Source organism: Glandiceps talaboti, chromosome 1 (genome assembly GCF_964340395.1).
Source record: "Glandiceps talaboti chromosome 1, keGlaTala1.1, whole genome shotgun sequence".
Classification (NCBI taxonomy): Eukaryota; Metazoa; Hemichordata; class Enteropneusta; family Spengelidae; genus Glandiceps; species Glandiceps talaboti.
The window spans coordinates 13,622,995-13,649,892 of NC_135549.1; the positions used below are offsets into that span (position 1 = coordinate 13,622,995).

The window sequence follows — 26,898 nt, forward strand, 5'->3', positions numbered from 1 at the left end:
TCAGGCACAGGTATTTCAATGGTTTCAGTCTCTTCTAACAGTTGTCCAGGTGGGTTGGTCATGTATCTCGACAGATCAACTGGGCTTGGTGTTGTACCTAAATGTGCACACAAAATAAACATGCCAAAGTGATGTGAAGCTTTCATCCGAGTAACTTATGCAACCCTTATGTGTGTGTGTGTGTGTGTGTGTGTGTGTGTGTGTGTGTGTGTGTGTATATATATATATACTATATTGTTTATATATATATACTATATATATATATATATATATATATATATATATATATATATATATATATATATATATATATATATATATATATATATATATATATATATATATATATATATATATATATATATATATATATATATATATATATAGCATCTCTCAGCTGAGAAATAGACATATTTTTTTTTAACTAGGCGCCATCAATTACATTTTTTGCTTGCCGTCCGCGAGCGGGTAGAGCTGTTTTTGGTCATTTTTGTTACAAATATTCGTTTTTATTTATTTTGTTTATTGTTTATTTTGACATTTTCTCCTCCTTTTAAAAATATTTGTCCCCTACAACGTACCATTTAATAAAGTAATGATTCGAGAAGCTGGTGTTAAGTTTTTAAAAAAGTAAATAAATAAATTGTAACTGTTCCTTTGTTGGTTTTAATAAATCCAGTACCTTGTAGGGAAAAGATATTTTTAAAAGGAAAAAACCCCGAAAAAAACCCACATAAATATAAACGTAAAAGTAAATAATAAACAATAAACAAAAAATAACAACAAATATGGCCAATTCCAATCCCATGGCTTTTGTCGGTAGATTTAGAAAAAACAAACACATTTCGTATTGGTTAAAATTTCTACGGATGGTCATATGTTATACAATTGTTAATGGAAAGACCGCACGAATATCTTCAGAATAACTACACATATGTCTAAATAGTTGATTTAGACAATCAGACGGTGGATTTTGACATTTATATTTCACCAATGTTGTTGATTAAGGTGCAAACAGAGAATGAATCAACAGAAAAGTGGATTTTACATGACATGCTAGCATTGTTTGTTTTTTCTGTGTTTTTTTTTCTGGTTGTTTTCTCTGTCTGTTTTGGGAAATTCAAGGATGGCAAATAAGGTATTTAATTGATGGGGGCCTTATAATTGTACATATGATGAATTGAGAGAAGAAGCCACATTATCAGTACATAGCCGTATTCGATCTGTACAATTGCTGCAAAAGTAATGTCAAGTTGGCAAAAGAAAAACAACAACATAGCAATATCATGTTGTGTGTGATTGATAACTATGTAAATTGTTACATACCAACATAGTGGATATCTGGGGTCTTCATGAATTTGTTACGTGGAGCACCAGGTTCTAATCCTAGAGGGTAGTCATCCTCGGCACCTGTAAAGGAATACCAGCAATCTGTTACAATTTATTTTTATGCATTTCACATAATAAATTAGAGTGAAGGGTAACAAAATAAAGTTTAGATTTTTGTAATTATATTATTGGGTCTGTACTGTTGTATCTTTTTACTGTACAATGTACGTTTTGCATTTTGTCACGTCGAAGATTGAGATTAAATTTGTAAATATTTTGTTTTATATTTCTATGTTTTCTAATATGAGTTTAAAAACTTTCACAGTAGTATTGGCCTGGAGATGTTAAACAAAGAGTCCCAAAATCTTAGTACGTAACAGTACTTAGTAATAAACTAAGTTTGGGAAAGGGAAACGACTTTTTGTTCACAAACATGTTACCTAGTAATTCGGTTATTGTCGACTTGCAAAACGCTGTAACATCGATCATGTGTGAGACCGATTAAGTTTTCATAATCCATTGTCTACGAGTGATCTGTACAGCTTAGTCTAGTCTTGTACCTATACCCTCACTATCCTCCCCACGACATGATCGCGCATAGAAAGGTAGACTATGTACAGTTCTACATCAAAATTTCTGTACAACTGTTACTGAAAGACTGCTGAATTCGTTGGTTATTTCCAATAGCTCACCGAAGAGTCAGGATAGTGCTCTTATGAAAAGTTGTTGTCACCACTGGGTAATAGTATTAGTCTGTTGTAATATACAGAACTTAGTCACTTCCAGTAATTTCCAGCTGACCGCAATGAACACTTGTAGCAAATAAAGGTGAATTTGTGAACTTCAGATGCGCTCCAACAACACTCGCGCTTGTGGGAAAAGGATGTCCTCCATGAAGACGGCAATCGTGGTTGGTCAGTTCAGCAGCTCTCCATGAACACTCATAGCAACTAAAGGTAGATTTGTGGGTCAACTCTACGAAACACCCATGGCAAAAAGAGACAGATATGGTCAACGTTAGCTGCCCTCAACTTTAGCTGCCCTCCATTACCACTGTTTGGAGAATAGGCGTGGATTTGGTCAACTTTAGCTTCCCTCCGATCCATTACCACTCTTTGGACAATAGGCGTGGATTTGGTCAACTTTAGCTTCCCTCCATTACCACTCTTTGGAGAATAGCCGTGGATTTGGTCAACTTTAGTTTCCCTCCATGACCACTCTTTGGAGAATAGTCATGGACTTGGTCAACTTTAGCTTCCCTCCATTACCACTCTTTGGAGAATAATCATGGACTTGGTTAACTTTAGCTTCCATCCATTACCACTCTTTGGCAAATAGTCATGGACTTGGTCAACTTTAGCTTCCCTCCATTACCACTGTTTGGAGAATAGGCGTGGATTTGGTCAACTTTAGCTTCTCTGCATGACCACTCTTTGGAGAATAGTCATGGACTTGGTCAACTTTAGTTTCCCTCCATTACCACTGTTTGGAGAATAGTCATGGACTTGGTCAACTTTAGCTTCCCTCCATGACCACTCTTTGGAGAATAATCATGGACTTGGTCAACTTTAGCTTCCCTCCATGACAACTCTTTGGAGAATAATCATGGACTTGGTCAACTTTAGCTTCCCTCCATGACCACTCTTTGGAGAATAGTCATGGACTTGGTTAACTTTAGCTTCCCTCCATTACCACTGTTTGGAGAATAGGCGTGGACTTGGTTAACTTTAGCTTCCCTCCATTACCACTCTTTGGCGAATAGTCATGGACTTGGTTAACTTTAGCTTCCCTCCATTACCACTCTTTGGAGAATAGTCATGGACTTGGTTAACTTTAGCTTCCCTCCATGACCACTCTTTGGAGAATAGTCATGGACTTGGTCAACTTTAGCTTCCCTCCATGACCACTCTTTGGAGAATAATCATGGACTTGGTTAACTTTAGCTTCCCTCCATGACCACTGTTTGGAGAATAGGCGTGGACTTGGTTAACTTTAGCTTCCCTCCATTACCACTCTTTGGAGAATAGTCATGGACTTGGTCAACTTTAGCTTCCCTCCATTACCACTCTTTGGAGAATAGTCATGGACTTGGTTAACTTTAGCTTCCCTCCATTACCACTCTTTGGAGAATAGTCATGGATTTGGTCAACTTTAGCTTCCCTCCATTACCACTGTTTGGAGAATAGGCGTGGACTTGGTTAACTTTAGCTTCCCTCCATTACCACTCTTTGGAGAATAGTCATGGACTTGGTCAACTTTAGCTTCCCTCCATGACCACTCTTTGGAGAATAGTCATGGACTTGGTCAACTTTAGCTGCCTTCCGTGAATTCTCATCGGAAATAGAGACGGGTTTAAATTTGGTCAACTTCAGCCGCCCTCCGCGGCCACTTTTGGGAAATAGAATCAGGTCTAGACTTTTTCAATCTCAGTTGCCTTTCAATCTCAGTTGCATTCAGTGGCATTTGAAGTTCCAATTCATTGAAAACATACCAATAACTCTACTTTCCACCGATAACAAAATATATACTTTTCCGTTAAGAAAAACGCATTCAACTGAAATGTGATCAGTCACTTTTTACTAGAAATGAGGGGAAAGTCGTAACGTCGTTTTCACGATCTGATTTTCATGTCAATTGAGTATAATGTACTCACAAGATGAGGGACAGGGCATTTGTAACGGGCTGGAGGGGGGGGGGGCTGTTTTGAAAAGTACCACTTAATGTTAGGGGGGCGAGGGGTCATTTGGGAAAACACCACTTGAAGTGGGGGGGGGAGGGGGTCACGTTTGAAAATGAACGAAATGAGTGTCATGTTTGTGCTGTGAAATGGCTCCCGAACAACTGTAATGTGTCAAAATTTTCTACTGCGATGGAGGGGTACGGTATCCCCTCTCGTACCCTCCCCATCCACATTTTCCACATATGCATATGACATGTGCACTATTTCTCAAATAAGCATATTTTAACATTAAGCATTTGGGGTACATAGTATTTAAGAATGGCTAATTGTGTATTAGGTTATGGTTAGGGTAATACCTTTCATTTTCATTAAATTCACTACTTTGTTTTATAACTGGTGATTGAACTTGCCATTTGTTTTTTAATCAATCTGTCATTCTCTCAGGATAAAAACTTGTTCTTAATGAAATTGTAGAAGCGTTATGGTATTGGCTACAACTGAATGTACAATAGAAAGCCATAGAAAACATTGAAAATATAATATACAATTAATATTAATACACTGCACCGAGTTGTATTTGATTCTACACATGTTTGTTCCATCAAGTTATACTGCAGTGTATAATACCACAAAGAGGTATATATACCATAGTTAACATTTTCAGAAAATAAGTTGTTGCTTTCTCAGTCAACATTAGTTACATTTGTAAAGATTCATATGAATAGAAAGAGTGATATTAAATGCAAGTATAGTCGCCCATGGATTAATGCTGTTTACTGAGATACCCTGACGAAAATGTCTCATAGTAAGTAAGAACTATGTGTTTTTGTGTTAGGGGGTAATTTTGGAAAATGTGGTCTTTTCTACTGGGAGGTCACTTTATTTGGCTTTGATCATAGGAGTTGGGGGGGGGGGGCGGCAGTTTGAGAACACCTATGTTCAACTCCAAAACACCGCCCCCAGTCGGTTAAAAATACCGCAGCACCTTTACCTGCAAGAAAACCTATGATTCTTGTATTTCTTCTCGAGAATTAATAGTCAACCAGTCAGGTACGAGAAAACTAAAACTTGCAGCAAACTAATCCATTTTTCTAGAGACTACAGCTGAAAAAAACCATTTCACTTTTTTCTTCAGTTTCGATGGTTTAACGACAATGGCGCGTGTCGCATGTTTGCCGTAAAGAGGCCTGTAATATTTGTGACGATGGTGCTACTCGGATGGTGCCATAAAGATGCCTGTAGTTTTGCGGTGGTACGTGTGCGATGCGATAGAGTACCAGTGTCTCACCGTCCGTTATGTTCACGCGAGATAATACTAAACCATATATTGAGATATATGACGGGGTCCCATAATGTTTTTTTTTGGCTTGGAGCTAAAATCCCTCATAGTGATAGCCATGCTAGACCTGAGAACCGGGGGGGGGGGATTTACTTGACTAGGTGCTGGTGTACCCTGGCGGATTCAAACCATTCAAAACATGTACATTGAAAAGGGGTGGAGTAGGGTGGGGGTAGTGGTCAAATTTCAACTTAATGCTTAAAAATTCAAGAGCAAAAGACTACACGAGTTGAGGGGGGTTCACAACCACAGTACATACGTATTCTGTGTGAAAATCCCACGGTCTCTACTGGCTTCAGATTATAAACGATCCGATATCATCATGTGGGATTTTAAAGCGATCAACCGATATGTAACAAGACCACAAAGCCAACATCGCCGATGTGACTGAAGAGCAACGCTCTCATAAACAAAAATTTTATCATAATATTATCTTAATATCAATAGACGCCATTATATTCTAACCTTTTCTTTGGACGAATATCTAAAATGTAGACTTCAAAAGCGAGTGTCTCAGTTTTCCAACCACGCCAGATTACCTTCCTTTCACATTTCATTGAGTGTCCTCAACGTTTATTTAAAAAAAATACATATAATGTATATATATATATGTTCGGCCTACCTTTACTATTATGGGCCTTGTAATCAGCGTAGAGATCATCGTTCAAATCTAGAGTTTCGATGTCAGGAGTAGGTTGACGAAGCGCTTGAAGTTGTTTGGATGGGTCAGCTGTCTTCATCACCAAGTGTGAAGAAGACGTTAGTTTCGGAGGAGGCAACCTTGCACAGTTCAAAAGATACGTAGCCTTTTCGACAGATCTTGAATCAGAAACGATTCCTCTCTTTTGATCGGCCATAAAAGGCGTAATGTCACCTGAAAATGTACCGCAACGGGTTGATAAATGAGAATTAGTAAATATTCAAAACAACCCAAAACGGAAAAAAAGAGTGAAATATTTTCAAAGAAGCTTTAAAAGTTACAAACGGGGAATATAATAAATGAATTTTCTAATGTTAAAAAAAGTTCGATACTTACTACGGACTCCACGAGGAGATTTCTTGGACTTAGAAAATGCCGATGAGTCATATACACTTATTAGATCCTCAGCGTCACCAACATCCGCCATACGGTTGTTTTCGGCGATTCCTAGCTTTTTATTGGCATGCACAGTGTCTCCTGAAATTGTACCACAACGTGACAATTTCTTAAAATATTCTTTAAAGTGTGTGAAATATTTTCAGGGTACTTTACAGGCTGTAAGAATTAGAAAAGAGCAATATAATAATTTTTTTTTTTCAAAGTTGAAACGAATGAGATACTTACTACGTCTACGAAAACTAAGAGGAGATTTCCTGGGCTCAGAAAATGCTGGTGTGTCATCTGAATTTATCAGGTCCTTAGTCTCGCCAACATTCTCCACACGGTTGTTTCCAGCGATTCCTCGCTTTTTATTGTCCAGAAAAGGCAGAGTGTCTTCTGAAAGTGTACAGCAACGTGATGTTAAGTACAAATTATTAAATATTCTCAAAAATGTGTGAAATATTTTCAGAGTAATTTACAGGCTGTAATAATTACAAAGGAGCAACGTTATACATTTTTTTTCAAAGTTGAAATGAGTGAGATACTTACTACCTATACGAAAAGTAGATTTCTCGGGTCCAAATAATGTTGATAAGTCATCTATACATAGCAGACCCTTAGAGTCACCGATATCCTCCGCACGGTTGTTTTTGGGAGTCTTTGATGAATGGCGCACACGGCGGCCAGAATCAGAATCAGGATCAGGAAAATCAGACGACATATCTGTAAAAAGATTTTTTCGTGTGAAAAATTGCATAAATTACCATATATATATTACAACCGTAACATACACATTTGCATAATTATCTTATTTCTCTACAAATGAATCATATACAGGATCTTCAGTATCTGCTGCGGTGCGATTCTTCCATAGCAACGGCGTTGCCAATGCACGATGACCACGCACTACAAGATGATGATCACGTCTCCAAAGTATCACAAATAGAATTGTCAAAAAAGATCAAAAATTGCTCAAGACTTACCAAAAATGATAGTCGATTGATCTTGATCCTGCAAGAAAAGTAACGGTTCCTAGAAATACGATTTTACGGAAGTTCGCGGAATATTCAGTAACGTATAGTGGCAACCATCTCCACAAAGTGAAGATCAGATGCAGTATGGCGCTTTCGCTCTCCAGTTGCCGCAATAGCCACGAATCGAACTCGATTGTTTAAACATCGTGTTCTTATATTCGAATATATTGTTACGCCTGCGTCATCGCGATCTATCTATATATAAACCAGACATGTGATTTCTTGAAAATGAATTAAACAAACACCCCCCCCAAAACAAAAAAAATAACATCAACAAAAAAAACCCCAAAAAAACCCAACAACAACAAAAAACCAAACAAACCAAAAAAGCACACCAACAACTAACCAAACAAACAAACAAACAAACAAACAAAAAACCAAAAAATTCATATTAACCATACATATAGAAATTGAGTAAAAAATAATTGTACGAGTTCTGTGGTAGTCGAATACATCTTAAATATAAACGTGATTTGAAAGTAAACTTCCACGCCACCAAGGAACAAAATACTTAAATCATAAACCGTGTTTACTGGAACTATAACACGAGTGGGTTTTTTTTTTTGCTTTATCATGCTTTAGTCCAGTTCATATTGAGATGATTATACATCAGGAGATACTGGACAAAGTTTAACACTTTTTAGAAATTTCAAGTTTGTTGAAAAACAAGAAAACGATCACACAATTACAAGAGGTAATGTTCCTGTCAACTTCTACACTGCATCTACTTAGTGTGAGACTAAGATACTTGCAAATATGCAAATATAGAAAAGGTTGTCACTTTAGGTGCGAGATATCACATGACTACATTAGTGACTACAGAGGTGTTGTCCGTGATATCAACAGACGACGACATCAGTCTTATTGGCACTCCGTGTTGAAAGCAGTCTTAGATCTCTTAATTTAATTAAAAACAAATTGAACGCTACCACTATTTATAAACGTAAACTATATGTAATAACTCATGAATTGCGATAGAAGAATTGTAGTACTATAGTATAGTGCTGTTATCAAAAAAAAAATATTTTGAACACACTTTATTTCCACTAAAGGCACACTCATACATTCTACCTTAGTTGATCAGACCAGGCATAATATTTTCACTTTCTGAAAGTATACTTTCAAAAAAAGTGATCACTTAGATGAAAAACAAATAAGGTTAAACATGCAAAAATGATGGCGAACGCGAACTACTCTAGTTTTTGTGATTCATAAATACTTGATTATAGTTCAAACTGAGAAATAAAGAAATAGGGCCTAGTTTACCAGTCACGTTATATGATAACTTACACCTTGAACACATTTATCTTAGTAAACTTATGAAACAAAATCATTACAATACATTCCATATTTTGAAGTCTTGTATTTGAAAGAATTTATTGGAAAGTTTCCAATACATGTAAGTCTGTTTCTTATTGTTTTAAATGTTCATCAAATTGGGCATTTCTTTTATTTGTATACACGGTTATAGACTTGAGTGTGATTTGCTTTATTTGCAAAAGTATAACATCGCTGTGGACTATAACTTCTAAGTCAAAGTCCGACCTGGGGGTCCGTCGACAATACAGTATGTAATAGCGCCCCCACACAAATCTTAAGCGTTAATGTGTGTCATTTGGGGTCACTGGATGATATGATTTCACTTTCTAAACCTTGTGGTGACATCGAGTAAGTTGAAAGGTGATTTGCTTGCGATTGATCATGTGTTGCACGTAGACAGTCTGCCCAGTTACTTGTTTGACTACCACGAATTCACCTTTATGGAGTAACCGGTATGTTTCATTTAAATTCGTGATCCCGCTTCGAGTCTTTTGTAATCAGACGGTAAATTTGCAGTGAGAATGGCTTCAGAGTCCGATAAACCATACCAAGACGAAACTATTGGTGAGGGAGACCCAGAACCAGGAGAGAGCACCCCGTTGATAGCAAGCAAAGGTTCGACATCTCCAAATAAGTGCATATGTACGTCGAAAGGATGTTTCATGCCGAAATGGGTAACCTGGTTGCTTGTTGTTACCCTTGTTCTCTGTCTACTAGCAGCAGTACTTATAACATTTTATGCATCCCGGGCACATTACATCGACACGTACGGACTGCCCCCAGACCCCGAAGCTCAGCCGAGGATACATTTTGACGGTAGACTCCTGCGTCAAGTCCAACCAGTTAACTACAATATTCGAATCACCCCATATCTAGACGAAGGGGACGCCGAAAAACGGTTTACATTTGACGGCGAGGTCACGATATTATTGGAGTGTATCGAATTCACAAGGTCAATAATAGTACACTACAAGGACCTGAACATTCGATCGATGCACCTGACAAATCAAAGTGGTGCCGAGATCAAAATCCATGCACCCACGTCTATTCCAGAGTATGACTTTCTGTTGATTCAATTGGATAGTGCTCTGTTCCCGAATAATTTGTATGAACTATCCCTGACATATTCAGGACCTCTGAACAGCTCGGATGAAACAGGCCGACACGTTGGTCTCTATCAGAGTTCATATGAAAATGATGGCGAAACTAGGTTTGTAGTAAACTAATGTTTATTCGACTTAAAAAAACAACAAGTACAGTTGATTGCAGCTGACCTGACATTCATTATATTATCAGTGATTTATAGGCACCTCCCACCATTTGTGAACCATTGTTACAAAGGTCACGTAAGGTCAAACCCAGCCTGACCGTATTTGAGGTCTTTGACAGAAATAGGCTATTGCAGTGTTCAGGTCTTCCCATGCCACTCACTTTCACAGGTAGAGTTCTAATTAAGTGAAAGAAAATACAAAAAAACAGTTGTGGAATAAAACAAACTTTTGTCGAATTTTAATATGAAAGGAAAATCAGTTTAAATGATATAAATTGTTTGGTTGATAATACCACCAAGTCAGTCAGTCATGTGATGTACATGTATATTTCTTCATAGACTAGTGAGATCATTATTTTATTGCATGTGTCACCTATTGGTCAGATTTCTATTTCTTGTGTATTTCTCAATTTTGTTAGATGATAAAGTCGTACCGTTTCCAGCAGTGGTGTTACAAGTAGAGATTGAAAGAGCAAGATCAGCTGATCATATAATCATATAACTGATAATAATAATAATAATGTGTGTGTGTGTGTGTGTGTGTGTGTGTGTGTGTGTGTGTGTGTGTGTGTGTGTGTGTGTGTGTGTGTGTGTGCGTGCGTGCGTGTGTGCATGCGTGCGTGTGTGTGTGTGTGTGTGTGTGTGTGTTGGGGGTTCAAATCAAATGTGATTATCTTGAAAATATACTAATAATCGCTACCTAATTAATGGGAGTTCATAGGGCTTAAAATGTATGAAAATCAAGCTGTCATGTATGTGGATCAGATAACATAATAGGGAATGGTCCACATGTGTGTGTGTGTGTGTGTGTGTGTGTGTGTGTGTGTGTGTGTGTGTGTGTGTGTGTGAGGGGGGAGGGGAGATGACATACAGTGCAACAATACTACATAGTGTTGCATATTATGACAAGCAAAGACAAATTAACCACACCATCATAGAGTGCATTTTTTAAATTGCCAAATGCATGAAAAATTTACCAAGAGATTTTTGCAAGTAGGGTTCTTGACTATGGCAGCATTGTTAAAAATTAAAAAGGACACTTTTTTCCCAATATTTCAAACTCGTTTTTACATTAATTGATGACAGGTACCTTGTTTCAACACAAATGGAACCAACATATGCCAGGCGGGTATTTCCATGCTTTGATGAGCCCAGCTTCAAAGCGACCTTTGACATTGAGATCCACCATAGAGTAGGAAGAACAGCCATATCCAACATGCCAAGTATCAGGAATGAGACTGATATTCCAACTGGATGGAATACAGTGTTCTTTAACACAACTGTTGTCATGCCAACCTATCTAGTTGCCATGGTTGTGTCTGACTTTGAGTTCAAACAAACAGTTACTTCTACTGGAATACTAGTAAGTATGGCTCTTTGGCTATTGCTGAATTCCTAAAAATTAACATCTTGAAGTTTTTTAAAATCCTATAGTACAACATGATAGTAAGTGGTCATATTGAACAGTTCAAAGTTTGACAAATAATGGTCATGTGATTGTCATGTGATAAGTTGGACTTGTACAAAAGTGGGTCATATGTATATATATATATATATATATATATATATATATATATATATATATATATATATATATATATATATATATATATATATATAGTTGTCTCTCATTCCAGATACACAATGTAGCCTTTGCATAATAATTTTAATTTGTTTTTTTTTCATTAGCTGATGAAATACTGAGCTATGGTTTGATGATTTTGCAACAAAGTTTTGAATTGTATGCTTAATACAAACTAACTTATTTGTATGTGAGAATGTTTGGGAAGGGTGACATCAAAGATCAATGTAGAATAAAAAAAAACTAATTTGTTTTAGGTGGGGGTGGGGGAGTTGATAAAAAAGATTTTCATATCACAAAAATAATGTTAGTTCCAACAAAGCCAAGTGTTTGCCATATTTTGACACAAACATCAACAAAAGAAAGGTAAGCATTGTAAGAGTTTTACCTTAAAATTTAGGTACTTATTTCTTTAATAATAGTGGCCTTGTATTTTTATCAGATGTAGTATGACACAATTTTCATATGTGAAATAGAAGTCTGCGAAAATATCAATATTAACCAGTTATGTTTGAAAGGGTGGATGGAGTAGTTTGAGGGAAAAATAAATCAATTTTGAATTATTTGCTCTGTCTCGTGTGACATTGATCCTTTCACATTGGCATGGTTGACAGGGATCAATGCACTTTATTCAGCAAACATAGTTGAGTATCTATCTACTCCAGTTTTATATGTTTTTTACACACAGTTCAGAGTATGGTCAACTGCTGATAACATAGATGACACAGATTATGCCCTACAGTTTGGCAGTCAGTGTTTATCATTCTTTGAAGATATGCTTGGTATTCCATATCCCCTTCCCAAAATGGGTAAGTTTGCCATGCACGGATAAAGTCTAAAATTTGTCATTAAAAGTAGATTGATTTTCCTTTCTTAATAAAGACGACACCATAGTTTACTACCCTGTTCCATATGGGTAGTTTACTGTTTGTTTGTTTGTTGTTAGTACAACTGAACTAGTGAAGTTCAGTAGTGCTACAGGCATGATGTGGTTTCTGTCCATCTGTGTGTGTGTGTGTGTGTGTGTGTGTGTGTGCGTGTGTGTGTGTGTGTGTGTGTGTGTGTGTGTGTGTGTGTGTGTGTGTGGGTGGGTGGGTGGGTGGGTGGGTGGGTGTGGGTGTGGCCTAAAATTTGGTGGGAACGTTCTTCATGTTCTTAGGGGTGTTTAGATTAAGAATTGGTGATGACATAATGATCCCATAAATGATATGCAAATTAGGGCTAAAAATGTGTCTTTTTGGAATGACTTGTATGAAATAATGCCATACAACAACAATTACATGTGTAAACTATATTGATCAAAGTATAAACATGACTGTATGTTTGTTTGTTTGTTACATCTACAGATATGATTGCATTACCTGTGTTTAGTTCAGGAGCCATGGAGAATTATGGACTTATAACATACCGTGATTACAGGATGCTTTATAAAGATGGTGTCGATCCCCCATCTCAACAGCAAAGTGCTGCACTTATCATATCTCATGAGTTAATTCATATGGTAAGTCGTACTAAACACGCCATGTGTACACAGAGTGTACAACATAACAGAGTAATGCTTGACACGAACTGCTCACAATTTAGCTTACTATTTAATTAAAATTAAAAAAAAGGCATCTGTTTATCATAGCTTTCTTGTCTGCTTTTCCCTTCTAGCTTTCTTCTCATTTGAACATTTTCAAATCACAGAGTCTTACTACAGAAATCTTTGAATAATGTATACAAAATACTAATATAAATAGAAATCTCTGCTTATCAAAAGTATGTTGTGTGTATTCGGTTAAAAATTTAGTACTCATAGTCAAATATATCAGATGTTTATGACATTATAAGGACTTGGTTGTTTCAGTGGTTTGGGAACCTTGTAACCCTAACCTGGTGGGATGACACATGGCTTAATGAAGGATTTGCTACCTATCATGAAGTCCTAGGTGTAGACTCCCTTAACCCTGATTGGTTGATGGTGAGTATGCAAATGTCCAACTTATTTTATGCTAATTTATTCACAGTGGTTTGGTAACTTAGTGACATTAGCATGGTGGGATGATACATGGTTGAATGAGGGCTTTGCCAGGTTTTATGAGTATGTTAGCCTTGATAATACCTATCCAGATTGGCTGATAGTAAGTATGTGTTGATTTATCATACTATGCATATGTCTATGTCTGTATGTGTTGGTTGTAACTGTAGAATCCTTAACTCAATAGTATATATTATTATATATATATGTTGTGCACCCCAGTGTTAATCTTTGAATAACGTACATTGATAAGCTTTTACTGACGGCAGACTTTATGGCTATATACAAGTTGGGAAGTCCTCCATAGTTTTAATTGCAATGTTATTGTTGCATTACATCAATCTATTTCAATGAACAATTGATGTTGAAAGTATATACACGAAAAGAAAGAAAAGCATCTCCTCTGTAGCACAATGGATACAGAAACTAAAAGTAGAATTATCTGCTCTCCAAAGTTTTCACAAATTATTTTTGAAAGGTTGTTGGTTATTTTTGTTAACATAGACATATAATCTTTTGAGACACACTTTCACATATCTGGGATTCCATTCTTTTGTCACATGATTCCATTGATGAGTCATGTGACCAATCCAGAACATCTGAATGGTTGACAAGCCCACAATCAAGTTGTGGACAAAAGCTTTAGTTTTGCTTAAACTAAATATCAAATGTGTGTTGTACCTCAAAAGTTTAAATGTCTTTGTTGAAAGTTTTTATTTCTTGTTGTGCAGTATGAAGAATTCTACCAGGACAGAGTGACATTTGATGCTTTCCAAGCAGATAAAGGTTATGATACCCACCCTACTAATAGACCAGTGGGATGGTATCATGAGGTCAGACAACAGTTTGGACGCCAGTCTTATGAAAGGGTAAGGTTTTCTCATAGTCTTGTGTAGGCTACTCACCACCAACCTCTTCACTGCAAAGCATTTTCCTGCCAAAATCACTTGTGAACAATTTTCTAGTTTTGCCAGAAATTTCAATTTTTGTTGTTGTTTTTTTGTTTAGAGCAATTAGACCCATAGAAATAATCAGACCTTGAGTATTGGAGTTAGAATTTTTGTCTAAACTTGAAGATTTGTTACAGTACAAAGAAACCAAAAACCCCAAATGTTTGTGATATTTGTTCACAAATCTCTACTAGCAAGATGTTGAAGTTGATCTGTTTCATAGGCTACTCTCTTGGATATGTTTTTTTCTGTAACCTTTATCCAATATTGTGATGCATAGATTTCATGAAAAGTGTATAATAGATGAAGTCTGTTCAAGTCTGTTCATGATTTCTTCCATATTTTTGTTCTTATGAAAACTTAAAATTTATCATATCCATAAGCAAATTTTTCATGCACTTTTTTTTTTTACATATGGTAATTTTACCATCTGATAAAAAAAAATTTCTTTCTTCAAGTTTTCATTCTGTCATCATCTCAAAATTTTTGCCTAGTTTGAAAATTCTATTTCACTTTTAGCATCATTGATTCCAATACACATGATGGTGACACACCAGTATCAAGGTCAAGTTGTGACAATATAAAATGGATGTGAATTCCCTGTAATGTCACATGTGACATGTGTGACACTTGAATAGTTTGAATCAACTACACTATGACATCTATGTCAAGATCTTGATCTAGGTTGACCTTGGGCAACCTTTCGAGCACCTGATAATAGCTACTAGGAAGGTATCACTGATTTTGTATGCAAAAGTGTATTAAGTGAATTTCCAAATTCAAACCATGTTTGTACTCATGAAACACCGCACTTATATAGATTAAACACAAATTATATGCTTTTGGCTTTATCATTTTTATTACTGGTGTAACTGGTATTTGATTCAGTTTCCTCTTGAGTGAGTTTATATTGAATGTTTTCTACGTTTTCTGTGATAGTTACCATAAAACATCCAGTAGAATTTTAAACTGGTTGAAATCTGTATTCGATATACACATAGATATACCTCTATGGATGTGTTATCTGCATGAAATCACTTAAAAGCAGACATTTTGAAATGTAACTCATGCTGAATGTTTAAATCAATCTATGAATTACATTTTAAAATAAACCTTTTATCAAAAACTTTACCTTTGTTCATATATTTTTGACAGGAAAATGCTTGGCAATGCATCTGTGATATTTTGTACTATTTCATTGCTTGTAAGATGATTGACATTCCCAATTAGTGAGTTACATTAATAGGAATGGGCAACATTTTTATCATACCGGCATTACCTAACCTCATTGGTTCATACAGGTTATAGGATATGTATAATCACTACATGGATTTGGACTGAAGAGGGCGCTCTAGCTATGGTTTCTGACCAAAGATACTATTAGACTAGTCTATTGGTTTGTGCTTTCAGAATTAGGCATCCATATTGTTTGCTTGAGTCTCTAGAGGAAAAATAGATTTTCAGTGATTAAAATGAAGGTGACATCTAAGAGAAATGATCTAAAAATTATAAAATAGACCAGTACAATATGTTTTCTTCAATACATGTATGTAGGTTACACATGTGCCGCGGAGATTATACTATGTACCAAGTGAAGATTTTCCCCCAAAATACTAGATTTTTGTCGTTGAAAATATCAAACACAGAGTCTGGAATATGCCCACTGTCATATTATCTATGACACTTGGTATCCTTCCTGATAAACCTAGGGAGTTAGAAAATGAAATATTGATAATTACTTTTCTTTTCAACAATTTACTCCCTAGGGGTCAATGATGCTAATGATGATGATATCATTCCTGGGTAAGGATGTATTTGATGCCGGGATTGACAAATATCTCCGTGACAAGGAATATGGAAATGCAATAAAGGATGATTTGTTTCATTACTTGACAGAGGTAAGGAATAGATTGTATAACTCTGAATAGAAAACACCATCAAGCGAACCAGAATGAAATATCGAGAGTATGTATAAAGTTCTATATGTAGTGCCTTAAAGTGGCCATATCGATGAGGAGTGGGTATTTATTTTGATTTTTAATTTATAAAACAATTTTATCATGGCTTCCTACTTAAAAAATCAATGTGAAACAAAATATGCCATGTCATTGTGTGTAACTCAATAAATGGCAAAAAGATTCATAAATGTGTAAATAGCTTTGTTATTGTACGTACAATAAGAAACGTTTTTACACATATTTTAGCTTTTTTCAATGTATTACGTTACAAACACAGACTTGGTTTCATATTGATTTTTCAAGATTTTTCAATTGATTTATAAATTACAAATCCAAAATAAATATGCAGTCCTCATCCATATGACCACTTTAACATGACCATACTGATGACATATCTGAGTGATTTGGATGAATTAAAGCTATGTGATAACTTCAAACTAGATTCCAAAAATGTAACTTAGAGTCTGTAAATTATATAAATAGAAATCCCAACACATCTAAAGTCAGACCGTATTTAATATTTTCTTTTCAGTAAAAGTTTTGGAAATTTCCCAATTATTTAGTTATAAGCTACAAGAAAGACATAACATTTGGTTAATAACAGTAGTGGTTGGACTAATAAAAACTTACAAAAATAGTGGATACTGAAATCTAGCTGTGTCAAAAATTAAACCTGTATGTATACAGCATGAAAGTTCTATACATAAATACATGTTTTTGAAATGGCTTTTCACATAACGTAACATTCACATCAAAACAAAAACAAGAGCAACAACAGTGAAGTTTGATAATTGGATAGTTTATTTAGATAGTTGTTTTGTCAGAGTACTATAAATTGCAGGAATAAAATTATAACTATTAGTATGTAGTAATATACATACACTAAAAATACCATAGACTGATAAATATCAAATTTACATTGACATAGTTGTGTGTCTGACAGTGTGTGTACTACACTGTTATTAAATACTTCAAGTGCCAATGTAATTGAACCCATATACTATCTAAGATGTTGTCATATTTAATATTTGTAGTACAAATAAAACTTCTTTCATTAGAGATTTTTCCAAAGTATCACAATGAGTTTCTTAATAAATGACATATAACACTAATTTGTAGAACACAGTAGGATAAACTGATTAGTTGAGAATTGATGTCTCTCCAAGATGTTAATCATGATGGATAGTATTTGACCTTTGACATGACCTTTGACATGTCAATAAACTGATAGGAATGGTATCAGTTATATATACAATCTCATTTCTGGAGGTAAAGTGGAATCTAATTTTAGAAAATAAATTATGGCATGGGATGTCTTTTTCTTTTCCATACTTACTTGAAGATAACAAAGTGTATTTATAATGTGCTTGTTGTCCATAGAGCTCCAGGCACAGACACCCAACTTAGTATACAAAATGAAGGGATACAGAGAAACAATTTGAAAAGATGGAAGGATACAGAGATATCATTTCCAATTACTAATTGCAAATTTAATGAAAATAATTACTATAAAAACAACTCAATCAGTTATACTGAAATAAATTTGCTTTATTTCAAATTATTATGAAGATGACAATTGCTTGTTATCCTCGCAGTTTTTGTCATTAAAATTTTATATTTTCAATTTTGACATGCATTTAAGAAATATATTTTCAATTTTGACATGCTGAAGAAATATATGTTCAATTTTGACATGTACCAGTCAAAAATATAATGGATGGTTGATGTTGTTTGATAATTGTACAATAATTTTTTTCTAACACTACAGGCAGATGTTGCTGTAGGAGATAACAATGTCAAAGAAATCATGGACCCGTGGCTTCTTCAGGCAGGCTACCCAGTTGTCACGGTAACCAGACAGAATAATCAGGTGACAGCGCAGCAAGAGAGGTTCTTACTAGATCCAAATGATAAACCATTGATATCAGGACAATATCCAAACCTAGGGTAAGAAATTCAAGATGTCACCCATTGTTAACATTGCTAGCTTATCTATTGTATGGACCATCATCATTTATCATTTTCAAAACTGTTTTCGCCGTGCATGTTAATTTTATAATATTTCCAGCAACAATTTCAAATGGCATATTTATATAGAGAATTATTTATATGTAAAATGCAATTCTCTTCAGTAAGAACAGTAAAATGATTCTCTAGAGCAGAAATTCATAGGCTGCCATGTGATTTGAAATTTGAAATATATTATTAGCCCGCATAATATTAGTTGGCACAGTTAGAAATACATAGTTGGCATGATTTTAAATATATTCATTGGCGTGATTTCAAATATATTTGTTACCATGATTTATATGTGTTAGTTGGCATATATTAGCCAACTCGATTTGAAATACATTAGCTGGCATGATTTGAAATATGGTAGTTGGCATGATTTCAAATATATTTGTTAGCATGATTTTAATTATGTTATTTGGTATGATTTCTAATATATTAGCCAACTCAATTTGAAATATTATTAGCTGGCATGATTTGAAATATATTAGCTGGCATGATTTGAAATATATTAGCCAGCATGGTTTGGAATAAATTTGTCAGCATGATTTGAAATATATTAGTTGGCATGATTTCAAATATGTTCGTTGGCATGATTTCAAATAAATGTGTCAGCATGATTTGAAATATATTAGTCAGCATTATTTGAAATATATCTAGTGGGCTAATATCATAACTAGGCAAAGCCCATAAGCTCGCGCAGGGTAGATTCATTTATGACCGGCTGCCTGGGCCAGGGTTGATACACTTGATTTGGGTCATTTTCCAGGGGTATTGACCATCAAAATTTATTTTATTTGAGTGACATCTAATTCTCTGATATGGACGAGAAGTAAAGAAAGTCAACACTCTCTGTAGTTGTTGGTATCAAAAACCATCACAGCCATTAGATTAATATTGTTCATTTTCAATCAGCCAACTTATCATAGACCCTCCACCAACGTTGGTCTTTGGACAAATGTTTTGTTTACATGTTGCCGAACATCATGATTTCTCAATTCAACTCGACGATTTGGGAATGTTACTGTACCAACAAACATAGGAAAGTAGTTCTGTTTAGAACATGTACAAAAATCAATTATTGACAATATAAATGTCAAAACCACACTTCCACAACCCGGAATTAAACTGCGCTATGTCATCAGTGACCTAGTGGTCCGTATCACGTACCGCTGTGCATCAAACTTCCAAATAGTGTAACAATTTCTCCTTGAGGTACAGTGATGCCTCGATACTCGTTACAATGTTACGATAATCGTGCCAACAGGCCCACTGTTACAATATTGCAATGCATGGTGATGTTATGTCACCTATTATATGACGATACGGTATCGTGTGGAGAATGCACATAGAATTTGATCTGGAGAATTTGCACGTAGTATATGGAAGGTGCATGCGTAGTCAGTGCGCGCCGCAATGCATCCCTGGGAGAACCACCAATTTTTTTCGCATAGTATATACGACGCGCATGCGTACCAGTCATTGAGCCGCTGCGTGAGCTAATACTTCTGGGCATTCAGGGTAAGAACAGATTACGTACCAGTGATTTAGTTTGTACTGTTGTTGGCATCAACTGATTATAGCTGTTTCACTTGATACATTGACAGGCCATGGTCTATTCCTGTGACTTATCTCCACTCCAATGATCCATTTACCAGTAGTCCATTCCTATATTGGTTAACCACAGATTCAGGTAAGTGTAATCCTTAAAGTGACAATATGGATGACAAATTGATATTTATTTTGGATTTTTTATTCATAAAACAACATTATTATGATTTCCAACTTGAATAAAGAATGTGAAACAACATATACCAAGTCCATGTTTGTAACTCAATCAATTGCAAATCAGTGAGGAAAATATTTGTTACTGTACGTACAATAACAAACTTTTCAGACACTCTCTAGCTCTTAGTACAAATTTTAATAAGTTTTATTTACAAATTTTTTAATGGTACTCGATACTGATGTTATTTGATGTTAGTTTTACTTTAAAAGCATCATAAGACCTTTGAAAATGACACTCTAAAAGGCTTGCAATTTATATGAAGTTTACACAGCTACTAATTATTAGCATATGAAAATTTGAAAAAAATTATCAGATGTCTGATTGGTTCTTTACTTACAGGAACCTTTGACCTTGTTGGTGCCAATGAAGATGATTGGTACCTGGTGAATGTCAATCAAACTGGTTATTACAGGGTGAATTATGATGATAGCAATTGGGAAAAACTCATCGAACAGCTGTCCTCGAATCATAGAGCGTTTTCAACTCAAAACAGAGCAGCGTTTGTGGATGATATTTTCAGCATAGCACAGTCCCAGAGAATTGATGCTAACAGATCATTACATCTAATGGAATACATGAAGAATGAAATGGACTATGGACCATGGAAAGCAGCAGAGAATGCCCTACAATACACCGATATGATGTTGAGGAGATCAGCTGTTTACGGTGATTTTAGGGTGAGATAACGCTTACTTTGCTTTAGAATCTATGGTGTGTTTGCTAATTAGGTATCAGAACTTTGTTAGCAGGCTTCCAGTGAGGCTGAAATCTGATAAAACCCAAGGGATTCAAGGAAAATGGAAAACAAATGTATAACTGCAAAACAATTTTTCGAAGAGTAGTTTCTTTTTCAGTCTTTTGTGTCCAGATTTAAAGGATGGCTGTAACTTCTCTGAGTTACTGGGGAACAGAAGTGAGGCTGATTAAGTCCATTTCTAATAAGTCAGGAAAAGTAATTTTCACCATCTCTACATCACTTGACTTCTCTAAACATAAATCATTGGCATGAACAGACCTGCCGTATACTGTTATAGAGAATTCTGGGTATGTAAACAATAGAGGTGCTCAATTATTATGCTTACGTCACCAAGAGTCTTCGTGCCTTTGTTTCACCCTAATGGGTCATATGCCCAGTCTTAATCCTCATTTCCAAAATGGTATAGGTATGCAAACAATAGACAGAGAGATAGATAGATAAAGGGCACTTGTTATGTGTGTATGCACCTCCTTTGATTACATACCCAGAATTCCCTACCCCAGTGTACAGCAGGTCAGCTCATGCATGATTGATTGAATAATTTTGTTCCTCTCATTCTTAGAGCAGTCAGTCACATGATGCAGAGGTAGTGACCTTGACTTTCATGACTTCCTAAGCGCAACTAAAACAGTTTAGGACAAAATTTGAACCTCGTCTTTGTTCATGCACCATTTAAAGGGGAAAACAATTTACTGGTCAAACTGTTTGTTGATTACATTTTTAATGTGACAATCTCATTCTTTTTTTGTCTTTCCATTTTATTTATGTTACCTGTTCACTGCAGAGGTTTATGAGGCAACAAATCAGTCCTGTGTATACCCAGTATGGCTGGAATCTCACAATTGGAGACCATGTAGAATAGTAAGTTACTGAATTAAAATTGTATTACATATTGAGGATTCATTGTTCTGATATTGACTAAAATTAAAAGCGTCAAAAGAGACATATTTATAAAAAAACAAAACAATTATTTTGCAATTATTTTAACCTTAAAGTTGACACTTTTAATAACTTGTTGTTTATGGCTGCACAGTTTCTAGTTTGCATCCCTTGTTTCAGTGTTTTTATATATACATCATATGTTCACTTTGATGTATGCTGCCCTCAAGTGGTCATTTAAAGAAATCTTCTTTCCCTCTACTATTAGCTCAAAGCAAACTTTAATATCTCTTCTCTTTTCCTTTCAGTTTTAGTAGAACAACAGCTATTAGACTTGCCTGTTTCTATGGCGATAGAACTTGTAGAACAGAAGCCCAAAGTGTATTTGCTGAGTTGTTGCTGAATCCAACAACTGATAGGTGACTATTTAAAATATACATATGTACTTATAAACAGTATTTTATCTAGTACCTGTTTGGTTGTAAATATTTTCAATGTATGTTTTTTGTGACCTAGAGCAAGAAAATCAATCCAGTATTTTCCATTTGAATGTGTATGACTTGTGCAAGGTATAATAGAATGGTATGATTCATATATCACTCCATAACAAATTCTTCACTGAACTACAGCCACTTGTACATCAAATTATGCTCCTAAAATTGTCATTTTTTATGACCTAGCTTTGTCCTTTGACCTTACTACAGAGTGTCCATTGACATCAGAGAGACAGTATTCTGCAATGGTATAGCGTTTGGAGATGAGGAAGATTGGAATGCACTGTATGCAAACCTGAAGACGACAGAAGATGAACGTCTTGCCACTGATATAAAGTTTGGTCTAGCTTGTTCTACCAGAATGTGGATACTTCAAACGTACATGGAAGACTATCTACACACTAAAGAGGCTACAAATATTATCAGTTATGTCAGTAATGCTACAGCTGTGGGCTTCTTACTGGCCTGGGACTTTGCTGTACAACACTTTGACACACTGTTAGAAAAGTGAGTATTTCTACAAATGTTTGTAGTGAGACATGAGGTTGAAATGAACAAAGACAATAGTAAGTGGCCCAGCTAGGGCTCGAAATTAGCAGTAGTCCACGACACATGGACTACTAAACATGGTATCTTGATTACCAAAATTATAAGGTGGTAGTCTGTTAGACCAATGGAAAGCAATAGAACATTGTAGCTGAAACAGTTTGCTTGGATAAATCTCCATGACTACCAAGTGTGGAAGTTAAATTCGAGCCCTGTTTAAAGTGAAGGCGAAGCCCAAGGGAAACATTCTGTGTTCTGGTGACCCAAAGGCCGGAGGGAAACTGATGTGTGATGTTTGCACATGCATGATCAGTCAACATGTGTTAACACACTACTCATTACTGCAGTGTATGTCATGCATAAAAAGCATACAATATATGGACACTGTAGGGTTTCCATATGACAATAATGTTAACAGTGAAGGTAGTTTGAAAAGCAACACAGGAATTGATCAGCAAATGTCTACTTTAATAATTACCAACTTTGTTCCAAACCCTTTCTGACACATGGGTGGCAAAGTTTATCTGCAGAAAATTGTAAGGTCATGCCATTTTCATCTCCTGTGAAAACATGTACACATGTGCACACGTCGTCATCAGTCATCAGTAATCAGTCCAGTCATCATCACGAGAATTGTTGACCGGTAAACAATATTTACATTGAGCAGTGTAAAAATTCTAAATGTCATGTGACCATGTATTGACAAATCACAACATAGAAAAGGTCCAATAGGTGTGTTGCAATACTATATGACAGATTCACATACTCTTTCTTGGTCTCCAACCATGATCTACATAAGGTGTTCCAGTTTCCTTTTAACCTTTTAACAGTGCAGCGCCCTCATTTAATAAAAAGATTCCATGGATAACACTGTACAACCTTAAGTTTACCAATTATGATATACAACATTCAATTTACACTGATACAAACAGACAATTTTGGTGTTTTAGTTTAGAGTGATTTTTTCATGAATATTTTGCTTGATAACTCTATGACACTTTATTGATAATATTAATATTATCATCTAATTTTCAGTGATGTGAATACAGCCTATGATTTGATGTGGCAGTTTACAAACACAATGAATACACAAGCAGACAAAGAAAAGGTAATTAAAATGAAACTTTACTTTCTCTAGATTGAATATTTGCATAGTTCAAGGTCATACTGTGTTGGTTCCTAGTAACACTGTTACAGCTGCATATCCATGCAAATGTTGTCATTTTTGTTGAAATATAACGTTTTTTTCTCTCTCCACAGTATGATGACTTCGGTAGGAAGTACAATCAAATGCCAAATGACAACGCTCTTGGTTTCTATAAAGGAATGCAGAAATTAGATACAAACATTCAGTGGATGGACAAGAATTATCAGGACGTAGAAGACTTTCTAAAAATCAGATCTGAATAGAGAAGCTATCAGTCATTACTTTCTTACCAAAACAGAAAGCTGTGTGAATTCGACTTTTGACAATTATACGGAGGAGTGAAATTTGTAAATTTGCTGAATGTAAAGGACTTTGAGTGTTTGCAAACCAGAATGAATAGCTCTATGCTAAACCCATGGCATAATCTGCCATGTTTTGTTTGAAGATGACAAATGAGTAGAATTTATCTGGGTAATCCTTCTTACTTTTTACTTTCTTCCAAAGTTATGAATACTTCAAGTAAAGACTCTTAATATTATACTTTAAGTGAAGAAGCACATTTGCCACATTTTTCCCTCACGAATAGTAGGGTTCTTGAATCTTCATCAGGATGAAGTATACTTGTAATCAGGAATGTGGATAATTTTAAAAGTACCAGGTAAAATTGGGAAAATATGCTGTAATGCTTACATGGGAAACTCCTGAATCTTCCCATAAATGGATAATATAACGGTTGAAACAAAGAATCCATTACCACAATGGATTCCTGTAAAAGTAGCTGGCAAAATTGCAGAGTAGCTGGTTGTTTTTGCTTAGCTACCGGCCCTTATCTAGACTATGATCCCAGGTCATATTAACATACTATTCATGTGACATATTTAATATGTTAATTATTAATTTTCTTCTTACTACCAGAATATCATCTGTTATTTTGATATCATAAGGATAAGGGCAGCTTATCTACTGAATTTTTAAGACACAGCTAGCATAAAGGAATATTTGAGTATTTTGTACTATTTTCTATTATTAGCTGATGTGACATTTCATTCTTGAATTCATTGGTTGAAAAGTCCAAATAGCTTTGACTCATATTTAGTAGAGATGTGGTACTTGATATTTAAGCAGGTAATTCTATAACATTTGATTGTTTTGCAAATTTTAATGTCCATATAAGTATTAATAGGGGCATACCAGTTAACATGTTATGATGTGAACGAATCATGTTTAACCACACCTAGTCATTGTCTACTTCAGGCAAACAATGGGATACTCTGTCCCCTGCGAACGATATGATATGAAATGATATGATATGATACGATATGATATGATGTGATGTGATGTGATGTGATGCGATGTGATGTGATATATGATATGATTATGATATGATATGATATATGATATGATATGATATGATATTATATGATATGATATGATACGATATGATATGATATGATATATATGATATTATATATGATATGATGATATGATATGATATATGATACGATATGATATGATATGATATATGATATGATATGATATGATATGATATGATATGATATGACTTGATATGATATGACTTGATATGATATGATATTATATGATATGATATATGATATGATATATGATATGATATTATATGATATGATTATGATATGATATGACACTGTACTCCTTAATATTCTTACTGTATCTCTCAATCTAAGCAGTAATCTCAACAGACAAAGTCCCCCCAAAACAATGAAATGGTCACTATGAAGTGAACCACTATGATACTGGTGACATCTTTAATATCTAGGACAGAGGCATATAAAATTCATTATGATGACTGCCTATATTGTCTCTATCTAATAATTTGATTTCTAATATTATTATATTATACATACTTCTAGTTTGATGTAGAATGTACCATGTGTGTACACATTGATAAATTAATGCCATTTACATAAATTAGGGTTTGAAATAGTCACATAAACAAACAACTTACCTGAAAATCAGACATATAGTGAGAAATTGACATTTTCACAAAACAATAGCATGCAAACAAAAATTTGATGCACTATTGTGGAGTGAATTCAAATAGGTTTTTTCTTCTTAGGATTTTTGTTTTTGTTAGGTCATTAAAATTTTGAATATGTGTATGTCAAATGTAAATAATTGAAACATAGTTCTCCGTCACTGAAGTAAAATTTATAAAACTCTGTTATTCAGATATCCCTAATATTATCCAGAATCATGGTTTTCAGGTTTGATAATTCTGTTTCCCAAAACAAACTTTCACTGTCTGTTTGCCAGAATGGCTGTGGGAAACGGCAGGATGACACTGAGTCTATGATAATCATGAATTTGTTTTATCACTTTGCAGTAATTTCTGTGCTGTCAGTTAGTATAATCATTGCATCAGTGCAATAAAGTCGTATCTACTCTACAATTGTGCTATACAATATCAGATACGACTTCATTGCACTGACGCGACGTAATGTTCATGCCTGTAAGGTGAACTTTTAGCTGTGTAGTCAGGATGGTCCAGTCACCAAGTCTTCAACTACTGAACTAGGTGTTCTGCATAAAATGCAATTATAAATATTATTTATTCAGGAAAAATTATGTTTGGGAAAATAGACTAAAACATTCTTAGTGCAAATTTGTTTTTAAGTAGATGACTAATAGGGAAAATAATATATAGATGAAATCTTATATTTATTGAACATAAGTT

General features: G+C 35.0%; 1 protein-coding gene across 1 annotated transcript; it reads left to right on the top strand.

The window, feature by feature from the left end:
- The first annotated feature begins 9,304 nt into the window (after positions 1-9,304).
- On the top strand, positions 9,305-25,305 carry LOC144433393 (aminopeptidase N-like). The gene is made up of 15 exons (XM_078121700.1): positions 9,305-9,993; positions 11,140-11,416; positions 12,324-12,444; positions 12,982-13,136; positions 13,645-13,758; positions 14,387-14,524; positions 16,372-16,503; positions 18,332-18,510; positions 20,181-20,266; positions 20,702-21,039; positions 21,904-21,980; positions 22,307-22,417; positions 22,703-22,999; positions 24,074-24,146; positions 24,299-25,305. Exons 1-15 carry the CDS (start codon positions 9,305-9,307, stop codon positions 24,446-24,448), a joined length of 2,937 nt encoding a protein of 978 aa, XP_077977826.1. The 3' UTR covers positions 24,449-25,305.
- Positions 25,306-26,898: the final 1,593 nt, after the last annotated feature.